Source organism: Cyphomyrmex costatus, unplaced genomic scaffold (genome assembly GCF_001594065.2).
Source record: "Cyphomyrmex costatus isolate MS0001 unplaced genomic scaffold, Ccosl1.0 scaffold112, whole genome shotgun sequence".
NCBI classification, from domain to species: Eukaryota; Metazoa; Arthropoda; class Insecta; order Hymenoptera; family Formicidae; genus Cyphomyrmex; species Cyphomyrmex costatus.
In genome coordinates, this window is record NW_017275086.1 from 3,169,047 (window position 1) to 3,183,285 (window position 14,239).

Sequence of the window (14,239 nt, forward strand, 5' to 3'; positions counted from 1 at the left end):
AAGTTTTTATGTAAAAATTGTCTGCGTTGTTTTTACTGTACTTTAATTAAATTAAATCATTATTATATAACAATATATTGTATATTGCTCATTGTTCCCCGATTATTGGTATTTGAGAATGTCATGAATATAGATTTAGACATTTTCTAAAAAAAATAACAGAAACTAAACAAATATTAAACGAAATAAGCAAGTAGCTTATTATAACACAGTATTATTAAAAAATAAAAATTTTATATTTATAAAATATATATATATATCACGCTTTTTATTGTATATTTTGTTATCAATAAATAGTAACAATATTTGGATGATATAAATTTTTTCATAAAATAGAAGTAACAAATTTATAACATTTGAGAACTGTAATCATAAAGTTGGGCGATTCGGAAATTGTTATGTTTTAAAACTAAGCAATATACCAAATCTTAAATGTTAATGAATACATTCTTTCTATTTTTTATAAAGAAACTTTTATTAAATAACATCAATAATTCGTATAATTAACATTCTATATACACTTTTATTTATTAATCCATGACAATCTAGTATAAATTAACACCAACGAACAAATAAATAAATAAATAATTAACAAGATTAATAATAATTATCACAATTAATGTTCTTTTATTGAAATTCTTTAGCGCAGAGTAATGAAAATTAACGAAACAAATGTATATAGTATAATGAGGCACAAAAGTTTCTCTCTTCTAGAATTATCATGGATGTTTATTAGAATATAGGTATATTCTCTTTAGTTTGCTTTTCTGCAGCTTCCTACAATTTTCTATAAAGATCTGCGTCATTTATTTTATGTCAAATGCAAACAATGTAAGAAAATGCAGCTAAAAAGAACAAACCTTGTTTATGGCCTTTTTTTACTGAACATTGTTTTCCGATACGCTTGCTAAATTGCTCGAAACAATATAGAAATTGGAATGTGTTCATAAGTACAATAATACCCGTAAGTTGTCGTCAGATTATCAATACTTATAAGAAATATCAATATTTTTTTGAATATGATATTAATAATGAATAAATTTCACGAACATGTCTATTTAAGTATACATTGTCGTTTTAGTGCATTGTTAACATTTCAGTCTGTAACAATTATATTCGCATATAACATAGAATTCTTATCGATTGGATATTTAAAGCCCGTGTCACACTGAAGAATGAGGGTTGCAAACTGAAGAATTTAACCATTCAAAACAGATTAAAATTACTTATCTGACAGGTTCTAATCTCTATTTTGCAATTCTCAATCTCTATAATGCGTAGTGTGACACGAACTTAAGAATATTTCATGATCGGCATATTATACTTGAAAACCGATCACATTTCGTTGCATTAATTTCAAGTGTCTTTAATATTTTTTAATAATAACTAATATTGAAATTGTAAAATGTAAATTTAGAATTATATTTATTATTTTTGAGCGATACGAAATTTTCCTCAAAAGCCGTTTTTCATAATAAATGATTTTATAAATGCAAAATTTGTAATATAAGTTTTTATAAACAGAGCAAATAAATAAATTTTTCAAATTCTATATAATAATAATAATAATAGCCGTCGCACAAAACAACCTGTTTGTTTTTGAAACTAAAAATTTTTTTCAGAATATCATTATATTCAACTTGAAAATAATAAATAAATATATAAATTAGAAATTATGATACAATTAAATTCTTTGCAAATTCCAGAATATTAAAAAAATTATTCATGAAATTCAAAATTCAACGAATATGATTATACATTATATTCGTATAAACTGTTCATCCTAATTCAAATCATTATTAATTAATGGACATTTCGACGAGACTACCTTTGAGTCTGCTTCTTGTGTGTAAGTTTTTGTAGTTTTGCTTTCAATCCGTGCGGATTTAATTTTACTCTTACAACTTCGGGTTTGGTTTCGAACTTTTTTCGAATTACTTCCAGTCGTTCTTTTCGTATTCGTTGCTGTTCTCTCTTCCAGATATCCTGCAAAGTATAATCCGTTGTAATTTGCTCGATAATTTCAGGCGTTATAAATTATACCTTAAAGTCACGACAGAAACTAAGCCACAGATTAAAGAAGTCGTAAGGTTCTGCAGTATCCAGAGTAGAGCCTTTAGGAATAAACTGATAGAACTTCATCACAGCTTTGAATTTGTTTTTAGCCTCTAATAAATATTCTTTTTCGCTCGCCAATTCGGTATTTGCCCTCGACAGAAATGAATCTACTTTCTTTTTAAATATTTTGGACGTAGATGGATCTGCTTCCACGATTGTACTACACATTTGTGTACACGCTAAAACAAATTAATTTCATTTAACGTATGTATGTGTGTAAATAATACATAAAGATGATTCAAACAAAGCAAATAACATGTGCGAATAAATACGAAAAAGTATAATAATTATTTTAATGCGACAATTTCATCATATTATTCGTACCTGCTTTTTTAATTTAAATTCAGATTAATACTGAAATAGTGATAAAACTGTACTCTATTATTGAAAAATTTAATTTTTTAAAGTATATATTAGAAGAGCCATTTAAAGTATGTATTAAAAAATAACTTACAAAATGTGTATGCAACTTGTATGTATCTATTTATATAATATTAATATTACTATTATATATGGATTAGAAAAAAATGTAAATTTTATAAAATATTTTAATAAGAAATTTAACATACACACACGGATGTAATTACATATAATATTCGTTCTTTTATATATTTTATGTTTACCAAATCCTTTTAAATAAAAACAGTAGAACCTTTTAAGTAAGATAATATTTTATAAACAGAAAAATGAATGTAGAAAATAAATATAAAAATTTTTGATTGAGACATAATATTGGTAATATTGTATTATATATAACACTCACATTGTAATTCTTTATCCAATCTATCCAGTTCTTTAGCGATTTCATCGAATTTGATTGTGGATGCGGCTTCTACGTCAGCCGATTCAGGCACAGGTAAAGGCAATAGCTCTTCGAAATTATGCTCCTTTTCTTGGGACAATTTCGCATTGACGACGTAGTGCAACAAAGTGACGCCAGGTACGTTGGACTTCACGTCTTTCAGTTTGCCGAGGATTTCTAGGCCGAAACCATCAGCCTGGCCGCGCATCATATTTCCGCCGTTCATATAATTTCCCAAGGTCAGTATAATGGCCATTACTTTTTTTAGAGGCTCGGAATTGATCAGAAAATCACAGGTAGTTCGTACATTGTTTAATTTATACGATACTGACGATATCGCATCCTGAAATTCAGATTGCAGCATCAGGCAAGCTATCCTTTCGGAGAAGTGCTTTATACCGGACAATCGTTTGAGAAATAATTCCGGTTGATCGAGAGGTACGTCCGGAAAAGTTGCTTCATGAGATGCAATTTCTTCTATTTCTTTTTGCGTCGGTTTCTACAAATCAAAAAACATCAAAGTGACTCGGAATTTACGGAAATCGATATATTAAAAGACAAATAAAAAGTGCATTTGCGAATATAGATATACGTATATCTCGTATTTTGCATTTTAATTATATTTTTATCTTACGGTTTACTCACAATTTCGTAGATTTGTTGCAACGCTTCTAAACTAATCACGCTTGTGTCTAAATTATAAGCCGCGTTCTCGATCTCACTAAAATCAATGTGTAGACTCTTTTCAAGAATTCCGACCATCTTTGAACGTTTCGAGTCCAATATTTTCGCAGGTTGGATCTTAGAACTTTTGAGAGGTGTCCCCTCATTTTTCATGGTCGGATTCCTTTCTCTCACCTGCCTTGAAAATAAATTAGCGAACTCTTTCATGTTTAAATTCTCCTCCTCCGCAAGTTCTAACCACAGAGGTATCTAAATAAGACATCACAAAAATAGTCACTCTTGAAGAAATCACCATTTTATGTCAATAGCGAATTTTATCATATTACAGTATTTGTTTTCTGCTAACCTGTGGTGATAAATCTGAAGTACCTGATGAAGTTTGGCTGGCCGCAGTGACTGGTACCAAAATTCTCGTCCAATATAATGGCTTCATAGGTACATCAGGATTTAAAGGTTGCTTCCTCATAACTACAAAAAGGAGGAACTTGTGTGCGGTGCAAATATTGAAATTCTGAAGCCGAAAAGAATGTACAGCGTACTCTCGATTAATAAAAAGAATTACCGAGAGTACCCTGTACTTTTGAAATCATGATACCTACTAGCTCTGTTCGGCAGGTTCCATCCTCCAATCGGTGGAGCGGGTAAAGGGCAAGGTCCTATTGCTCCCAGGGGTGGTGGTGGTGCCATAGGCGGTGGTGGAGGACCTGCACCTGAACCTCCAATAGGAGGTGGTAGAGGTATACCACCCTGCATAGCCATACCTGGAGGTGGTGGCGGTGGTGGTGGACCAGTCATAGAACTCTGCTCCATTCCAAGTAACGGTGGTGGCGGTGGAGGCATCGCACCAGTAATGCCCGCAAGTGGCGGAGGAGGCGGCGGTGGAATCCCGCACGTATTTAACATCGGTGAAGACGGCGGTGGTGGCGGAGGTGGTATGGTAATTTTCATAGAAGACATCTCGCACGTTGTACTTTGAGGAAGCATAGGTGGTGGCGGTGGAGGAGGAGGAGGTATGCCAATCTCATCGCTTTGCATCGGTTTGAACGGAAACGGGGGCGGAGGTGGTGGCGGAGGTGGCGGTGGCGGTATCGTGTTTTGTAGAGGAGACGGTGGAGATATCGCGCTTATGATGACTTGCATAGGCGGAGGTGGAGGAATAGGTATTACACTACTGAAGATCGGCGTGGGTGGTGGTGGAGATGGAGCAGGCGGTGGGGATGGAAATGTACTTATGGTACTTTGCGCCGACATGGGGGGAGGCGGCGGCGGTGGAGTCGGTATCCTAGGAGAAACGTCTATCAATTTTGTCGATGATGATGAAACTGTCCTTTCGCCGTTACGCACCGATTCGGTGGTAAGCGTAAACGGAGATGATGGTGGCGGAGGCGGTGGGATAAATGACGTCGTTATCGAAATAGACCTGTTTTTCGAGAATGCGTCCGGTGGTAATGGAGGTGGTAACGGCGTTGGATATGACGCTGGATTTTCACTAGGCGCGTTTGCTTGACTGCTATGCGGTAAGCATGACCGATCGACCTTGTCGATCGATGTAGAGGAAAAAGTAAGAGTCATCTTGACTTGGTTGAGATCCGCGCTGTCACTTCTGATCGTTGATAATCCAGTATCTAAGTTGCTTGTTTCATTGACGTTTCCATCAACCGGTGATGTGCTTCTTGGTGATGTCTGAGTGAACTGGCCTTTGGTGCTTATTTGCCGTTCTGCAGATATCTCGCGCAGCCGTTTGATTTCATCTCTCAGCTTCTTCACCTCTTCTTCATATGAATAAGTATCCTTAAGCATGGAGTGTTCACAGCACACTTGGCTCGATTTTCGAGCTGAATGAAGTTCATCTGGCAACGCGCAGATGTCTGTCCGGTCTATCTGATTAAAACAAGACATCCCAAAAGTGAATAATTGCGATAGACATGTCGATTGTTATCAAACTAATAGATATCAGGATCTTACCAGGGACGTAAAATTATTCTTCGCACCTTTCTCTAGTAGTGCGGAGGTCAGACAGATTGGCAGTTCTTGTTCTGAAAATTCCATTAATACACAAAATATAAGATTAGTATTTTTATTCAGACTACGATAAAGATCGGCGAATATTTTTTCCAATCAAACTACAAAATATTTCTGCTTTCTTAGCTATCACTTGATAAACCCTTCACGAGTATTAATTAAATTTCTAGACGAACAATTGTTTTATCTCAACTTTAAACTTTATATGAGCAGAGCATTAGCAATACTTATGAGCTTGCGATCCGTCCTAATTAATAATGCATGTATGAAAGCAACACGCGACTCTTTATCAACGTGTAGTTCTTATCTCGTTTTATATTCAAGATGAACGATTCCTTTATATACCTTATCTTTTAATCGCTTTATCATTAATGTAATTTTTGAAAAGAATGTTAGTGAAAATGCCAATAAACAACGTATAAATTTTAACAGAAAACTTCTAATTACGTGGATTGCAAAAGAACCTTTTTGAAGCTCCTGATTGAGAAGTCATCGATTCATTTATATTAAATTACAATTTAAAAAATTGCGCTATGTTAGACATCTTTTTGTATTCAATCGCGCGATACTAACACACATAAGTACACATACACGCATCGTACACGTGCGAATGCAAACGCGCTCTCGTCTCTTTCTCGCGATTACTCTTCGAGTCCGTTCGATTTTATCAGATTTTATTTCTACTCCGGATATTTTGCCGCGTCGCTCCATAAAGAACTGTCGCATTTCGACGCTCGCAGACAGGCATGAGAGAACACGAGAATCTGAACCGAACTTTGCGAACCGCCCCTTCGATAAGATATCGACAAACAAGCATGTTTGATTCGCGCGTATCACTCGCTATAACCTCGGCCACGAATGATACAGATTGTTTAATGGCCGTTTAAAAACATCTAATCGACATGCCACCAATGATGAAAGAACCCGATCATTCTTATCATCGAATTCTGCTTTATCGTTCCACACCTCGTAATTTTTCGCAAAGTCTCTCGTGCATTATGTCATTGTGAGCAAAAGATTTTCCTTTTCACAGCGATATACATTCCGCTCTGTTTACCATTCGCAACGTTATCGCGCGCGTTCTCTTCCGTCACGAGATAAGATTCGCGTTAGGTTCGCAATCGCCCGTGTGTGACGACTTCTCTAGGTCGTACGCTGACCTATAAAGAGCTATAAGAGTGTTCTATCTTGGAAGTGCTTCATTATTTTTATGTCCCAGTTTTTCGATACGAGATCTGAAACCTTAGAAAGTTCACATCTTTGAAAAATTCTCTCCTCTTAATATAAGATTAATAATCGTTAAATCATAAAACATATGTATCTCTTTTCAACAATCCCTATTTCGATCGCTCATTTCTCTCACCTTTGGATTGCTTGTAGCGATCCGTCTTTTGGCAGGTGATACCTTTGGAGCTTCTTCTTTTCTTGGCGCTATTTCGATCCAGGGTCAAACTGGCTACTCTTCTTAACACTTTGTTTTCGCTTGCGGGAGAATCGTAGACGCTGTGTCGCCTTTGTAGAGTACGCGGACTCGGTTCTGATATCGCATTCTTTTCACCCGCAGTTTTACCTACAAATGAAACATTTTTGTTTCAGACGTCAATGAAACCGAACGCAAGTGAGTCATACCGACTTATTATAGGTTCCGATATTCACTACTAAAAAATAGTGCTGAAAATCTACTCTTTAGATTCTTTGGAGTAGAATCTCATTCTAAAGAGTGAAAAGTGAGCCAGTCCTGAAAAAAGGCTCAATTTTCAATGTTTTAAATGGAATTTCACTCTTTAGAGCGAGATTGCCTCTAAAAGTTTTAAAGAGTCCATGTTAAGTGCATTATAACTAGATATATATTTTCAGTACTAGTGAATATCGGAACGTAGCTTTAGTTAGATAGTTACATCCATACACACCTAACACATTTTAATGCACACACTAGACTCATTTTACACATTTTACAGTATCATCTTCGTATCATATACAAGATACAATGGTTTATACCGATAATATCATAAATCTATGTTTTAACACCTACTTATCCATTACATAGACTATTACACGCGGTTTTATAAGTTATCGTCGATTTTTTTAATCTCTTAATAGCATGTTCTGCAAAATTATGTAAAAAGATAGAAAAGGTAAGAATAGAGACTATTATTTAGCCAGACCTGAAAATAATTTTATTTGAACTATCAAAAATTATTTTAAAGCATATAAATTATATTAGAGCATATAAATTATTTTCTACAATAAACTTATTTTCAGATCTATATCCAATTAATTTTCCAGATATTTTAGCAAAACCGTTATTTTTTTGTATTATTTCAAAGAAAAGCAATGTACAGGATACGAATAATCTACCATGTGATTAAATATTAATAAAAAATCATTCTCACTTATTCGGGGACTCATTACTGAAAGATGGATCTTCTTATGCTTCGAGATCACGAATGGAGCTTTTTCTTCCTTACTGTCGAGCGTCCCTAAGATTGGTTTACGTTTCATCACTTCCGCTCTAGTGGTTGCCGTGACTGGACTCATAGTAAGCTCTCCGGGATCAGTAAAGACACTATCGCTTGAGGATTCTTGACTGGGAGGCGTCGGCATTTCCGTAACAACCAAGCTCTTATTTGCCAAACGCCATGAATCAGTCACCAACAGTGGTGGCAGCTGGTTCGTCTGAAGTGTCGTCGGCGTCTGAACCGATGTCGTCGTCGATGTCGTGGGACTCGAGCGGAAAGACTCCGTCGTTACGCATGGCTTCGCTGTTATTACAGTATCCTTACGACATTCAGGCTCTACACTCTCCTGCGTGTCCTAATTATAAAATAATTTTACACGATGACTATTACTCAAGACAGAGACACTCAGAAAGCATAACATTCTTTTCCCTATGTAGCATTTAATCGGTAGACATTTCAATTTTTCATTGCGTTTCTCGTAAGAAATTAGAAACGAATTATATATCTTTGTCTTACTTTAATAATAGATATATATTTCAGTATGTTAAATTATACAGAACATCTCACAAAAGTCTGCCTTCAAAAAAACTCATCCAATCGATAATTTACTAATCCATCCTGAGAAAAAAAAAAGGTGGTACCAAATACGTACTTTGGATAACACCACCATCGGTGGCGGCGGTGCCTGTCTTTTGACATGCCCCGGCGTATGCACTCTCTCGAAGCTGATCTTGATCGACTCATGACTCTCATGTGGTTCATCACGTCTTTCCGGAACCTTGGGCGTTTGGTCCCGCTTCTCCTTCCTTTGGTCCTCGGTCGTCTCGGGTTCGACATCCGTGGATGTGGACGTCGGCACCGGTGGCGCAGTCTCCTTCTTCTTCTGCTTCTTCTTACTGTCACTCTGTAGATTACCCATCGGACTAGGTAGCTGTGGTGTCAGGTTTTCTAGGCTACCCCAGGAATAAAGCAGTCGGATGTTGTTGACCCAGAGATGTAAGAAATCCGACAGCTTTGATCGCGGCGGCCGCGCCTGGGCCGCGGCTGCGCCTTGACCATAGTGGGACTGCATCCGTGGTCGATAATCGGGAGTTGCGGCACCCGCGATCACGGCGTCGTCGTTCATACGCTCTCGCCGCGTGTCGACCGCTACGAAAGTAAACACGAATATTTGTCACTGCCTCACTAATTTCTTGACCTCCGATCTAGCTGCTCGATGCTTTGAATTCAATAATATAATTATATGTCTATAAGATCACTTATATTAACTATGTTAGTTTAACAATATAGTTCTCCAGTTAACTAACTTTTTTGTTAACTATAGCCTTAGCCCTAAATTTAAAGTGCCCCCAATTTGTTGCATTTTCTTGGAAAATGACGATAATAAGAATTAAAGGAAAACTAACAGAGTTAACAAAATATTGAAATTATTATAAAAATAAATATTATTTTTCAATAAAACTGTTTTTTAAATTTATTTTTCGTTTGATATAAAAAGTTCACAATAACTTGTGGGGATTAGTGACTAAGACTGAAATATTTTTTACAAATAGAATCGTTTATCAAAATCTTATATTAGGATAAAGTAATAAAGCTTAATTAATAAAAGAAAAAGAGAAAGATTAATTTAAATTAAACGATTCATCGTATATACTCCGCAGTTTATTCAGAATGCTCGACATCTTAAAGAATTAAAGATAAATATGCACATAAATAGCTACTTATTGTACATAAATGAAACACACGCACAAATTGCTTAAATAATCAATACATAAATAATAAATCTATTCTTACCGTAATCTTCTATGTTTAATATAAAGTGTAATCTTCGTATTACTTAAGTATTATGTCAAAATTATAGATTAACATTAAAACAATACACGGAAAGACAATTTAAGAAGGAAAACGTGAATTGATGTTGTTTGAGTTAGGTTGATCTTGAATTACCTCAATAACTGGATACTGTTGAGTAATCGGATATATTGACAATGCCAATATTAATAACCTTATGGCTTATGTCACACGCGGTAACCGAGCGATACGGCGCAACGACACGCAGCGTATACTATCCTCTGAACACTGGCTGTGAATATGCCCGTATAACAGGACATCGATCTGTTTTACTGAGTCATATTGCTGTCATTGGCAACTATTATTATCTTGAACTTTTGAGATTAATCACGTAATCTTACCACGGATGGGAAAAAAATGAAAGCGAAAACTCGTACACATATTTGCGCTGTGATCATTAATCACAAAATAAGGCGATAATTTCTTTCTCAATAGGATATAAGATACGAGGAAGCATGAAATTTTCGCGTGGTATTATATAATTAAAAATAAAGGATCGTAGACATTCCTACCGGCGATTAAGTGATACATTCTTCTTCAACGATCAGATCAAATATATTTAGCGGAATATTATTATATATGGAATTGGTTGGATTGGGTATATATATACATCCTCTACGTCTAGTAAAATAAACTTTTGTCGATATCTTATACATATCTATACGTACGAATAGAACGATGCATAGTCAAAGTTTGGACTATAGGATACAATTGAAATCCGGACATTTGTTGACGATAACTTCTCCGGCGGAACGAGACTTCCCATGGATATTCACAAGATTTTTCATACACCGTCTTGATTTATAAAAGAGATGTCACAAAACTGGATGTACGATTTAACTTGAATTATAACCAGTATAATGCTCCAATATTTTCCTCGCTACAACACACATAATTTACTTTTGTGGTCAATAAATAACTATTGCATCGTCTTGCTTATCTCGTTGTTATTAGCATTCCTTCTTGAAGAAATCTTCTATTCCTCATGTCGCGTATTAATACTATCAATAGACAGTAATGCACAGAATATTAATAAATAAAATTTTCATTCTATCTCATATACACAAAAGATACACGTAATATTCTTGTAGCACTAAAAAAACGACGACTTCGGAGTAGCAATTCGATATACCACGTGGTGACGTCTAGTTATGCTACTAGAATGCCGTACCATCGATGCCTTTGTACTGTTTAGTTCTTATTATGCCTCGGGAAATCAATTTCGAGGAATACCTCAAGGACGAGAAATAATAGAGAAGCATTCTTCGGTACTATTTGGCATTATACGATAAACTGAGGACAGCTCTCGTTACGTCAGAAGTTACGTACCGCGGTCTTTACAATTAGACAAATTAATCAGTTTAAAAATTACAAATTAATTTTGTTATAAATTAACTTTTTAATTAATTATTAATTTAAAAAATACATGCAGTAAGCTTTTTCACCGTCAATCTCGTGTACTTATTTTTGTAATAAATCACTGGAATATTTATATATTTTATAAATTAATACAAAAATATTTCGATTTTTATTTTATCCTACATTTGTCGAAACAAAGGATAAAGATTTAGTTACTGCGTGTTTATATAAATAATGTATAGGAATAATGAATACTTACAGTAGATAATTAATTCAGCAAATTAATATGAACCGACTCAGAAACAATAATAAATTGTAACATTGTGAATGTCGCATTAACATTGCAAAATTGACAAAATATTTGCACTTTAACATTTAAATTTAACAATTACAACAACGATCCTTCAACATTCTATGCTGTATGAAATGCTATTGTTTAAATGTTGCAGTAACAATCAATCATGTAGAAAAATTAACATAAATGTTGAAAAAAACATTTATTTAATATCTCAGTAACATTCTTTCAGCATTCTGCGTGTTGCATGGTTAATAAGAATATTTCATTAAAAAAAGATTTAACAAGAGGATTCTTATATAAGAATTATATAAAGAATATTATAAAGAATATTCACCGATATTATTTTACAATAGATACCCGGTGTTTACGATTTAACGCGGAAAAGCTCGATGATTTTGCTATTCGTAGCATTATTATTAGCTTCGTAACATTATTACACTATCATAACGAATTAAAATCACTGTCGGGTTTTCGAAGCACGGATTACCGAGCATGCTCGGTAGAGCCTCGTGCGTCAGAGCGACTATTATTGTAACGCTAGGTGTGTACCGTGTAATTCGACGCGACGGTGGAGAGGAGCATTGTGTTACACTTCTCTTACCCTCTTACCTGATTTTCTCGCGTTTTGACAGCATCATCAGCATATAATACGTTGCACCGTGCAGTTCGCGCGTGCCGCTGGAACAAGCGGAAACTTGCATATTGTCTTTTATCGATTGTTCCCGACGACGTGTTACCGCCCCACGTATTTTTTTCACCGACCGTTCGCGTCACGACTGTAAAATATCGCCTTCGGTTTCCGAAGCAGGGGAAACAAGGGATATCGCACAGGGTGAAAAGCCTTTAGAGGGTTTCATCTAGCACAAAGTGGGAGAAAGTCACGAACGGCGCAAACTCGCGCCAATCGAGTACACGAGGTCGATGTCTCGATGCAGAGGTCGATGAAGGTAACGGCTATCTTTCGATAGTTCGTATTCTTCGTGATATAAATAGCACGCGGAAATCTGGGACTCGACTTTCCATAAATTCCCACTGTTTGGCGCCGAACTTTTGCCTAAAATGCATCGACTTTCAAAATACCCATGCAGTACAGAACTTACAACAACATTGCAACGTTTGTAATATAAGCTGTATTACAAATTTTATTGAAAAATAATATATTAATTTTTATAACAATCTTAATATTTTGTTAGTTAGTTTTCCTTTAGCTTCTATTACGACCTTTAAAAAAATGCAATAAGTCGAGGATGCGATGCTTTATACTTGTGGTCAAGAATGTTATTGCAGTATTATAATGGTACTAGAGTTTGCTGGAATATGTGCTGTATAAGTTAAATTAAAAAATATATTTAATTATAAGCACCGGTTGGCGCTATTTAATTAATTCAGAAAAAAAAGTGCATCCTCGTATTTGCAGCTAGTTTAGCGAGCGACGTAATTAGAGGGAAACTCTACAACTTAGCTGCTCGTCTTCATTATAATAATCTTCTTATAACAGTATAACATTTCCTTTTATTCCGTTTTCTCTTTAATTTAACAAGACACTATAAAATGTTATAATTAAAAAACATAGATTGAAGAAATTTATTTAAAGACCCTCTCTCTCTCTCTCTCTCTCTCTCTGCAGCTTTCGCAAGCAACAATAAAACGATTGCAGTTCTTGACTTGACAAGGGAGAGTGAAATGACAGGGGAGGAAAATCGAAGACGCTGGTGATCGTCGCTTCATCGTTTATTTTATATTGCAACATAAAATTTGTACAAATAATAATTCATTATAATATCATAACTATGATGGGTATTAATTAATATACGGATCTCTCGTGGATGCAACGCGTGCACGCACGTGCGCGCGACGCAACATGCGTGCGATGTACGCGCGCTATTAATTAATATTGCGAGCAGCCGTGCGCAGGCACGTGACACACGGTACGTATCAGATCGTCACGAAGACCTCGATGATCTTCGCGTACCGATCCCACCGGCGAGAGCCGACGGAACCTCTCCGTGAGGATCCGACGTCGTCCTAATACCGGCATCCGGCACTCGTAGGCATTTTTTTTTTTTCCCGTTTTTCCGCTCGAGGCGGCTCGTATCCGACTCGAGCACGTGGACGACTTCGAACGAGACAAATCAATCATCTCTCTCGTTTTACATCGGGGGTGGGGGGGGGGGGGGATATCCGACTCGAGCACGTGGACGACTTCGAACGAGACAAATCAATCATCTCTCTCGTTTTACATCGGGGGTGGGGGGGGGGAGTTATTTTAATTAGTTCAGAGAAACGTACGTCCTCGTACTTATTTACAGCTACTTCGGCGAGCGACGTTATTCGAGGGGAATATTCTACAACTCTTAGCTGCTCGTCTTCGTTACAATCGTCTTCTTATATAACGTAACATTTTATTTTTTCCTTTTCTCTTTTCGTATTTTTTTTATCATAACACGCATACCCCGCGCACGTTCACATATACACACATATTCCTCTCTCTATCACACTCTATTTTCTCCTCGCTATATATTATGTACAAAATCTCAGGGTAATTCTCGTTCTCCTCGCGCGTAAGGTATAGCGAAAATCGATCGAAACACGGTCTTGTTGGCGTTCCTGAAATTTATTAACCCTACATACGCGTGTTTAACGTAT

The 14,239-nt window shown here is 35.8% G+C and overlaps 1 protein-coding gene across 1 annotated transcript; it reads right to left on the reverse strand.

Annotated features, from left to right (window-relative positions):
* Nucleotides 1–649: 649 nt before the first annotated feature.
* Nucleotides 650–9,075, reverse strand: LOC108777002 (formin-2). Its single transcript, XM_018543784.1, has 11 exons — nucleotides 8,738–9,075; nucleotides 8,020–8,440; nucleotides 6,990–7,196; nucleotides 5,570–5,640; nucleotides 4,204–5,485; nucleotides 3,951–4,072; nucleotides 3,566–3,853; nucleotides 2,882–3,419; nucleotides 2,044–2,297; nucleotides 1,829–1,986; nucleotides 650–1,101 (listed from the first exon to the last, which is right to left on the reverse strand). Exons 1-11 carry the CDS (start codon nucleotides 9,002–9,004, stop codon nucleotides 1,089–1,091), a joined length of 3,621 nt encoding a protein of 1,206 aa, XP_018399286.1. The 5' UTR covers nucleotides 9,005–9,075; the 3' UTR covers nucleotides 650–1,088.
* Nucleotides 9,076–14,239: the final 5,164 nt, after the last annotated feature.

What these genes read in the sequence shown, in the direction of transcription:
- LOC108777002 (XM_018543784.1), bottom strand. Translation starts at nt 9,004, where the DNA reads ATGGGTAATCTACAGAGTGACAGTAAGAAGAAGCAGAAGAAGAAGGAG. An exon ending in AGAATAATTTTACGTCCCTG is followed by an intron (nt 5,486 to 5,569) that starts GTAAGATCCTGA and finishes TGTTTTAATCAG; the next exon opens with ATAGACCGGACAGACATCTG. An exon ending in GAACCTGCCGAACAGAGCTA is followed by an intron (nt 4,073 to 4,203) that starts GTAGGTATCATG and finishes TCCTTTTTGTAG; the next exon opens with TTATGAGGAAGCAACCTTTA.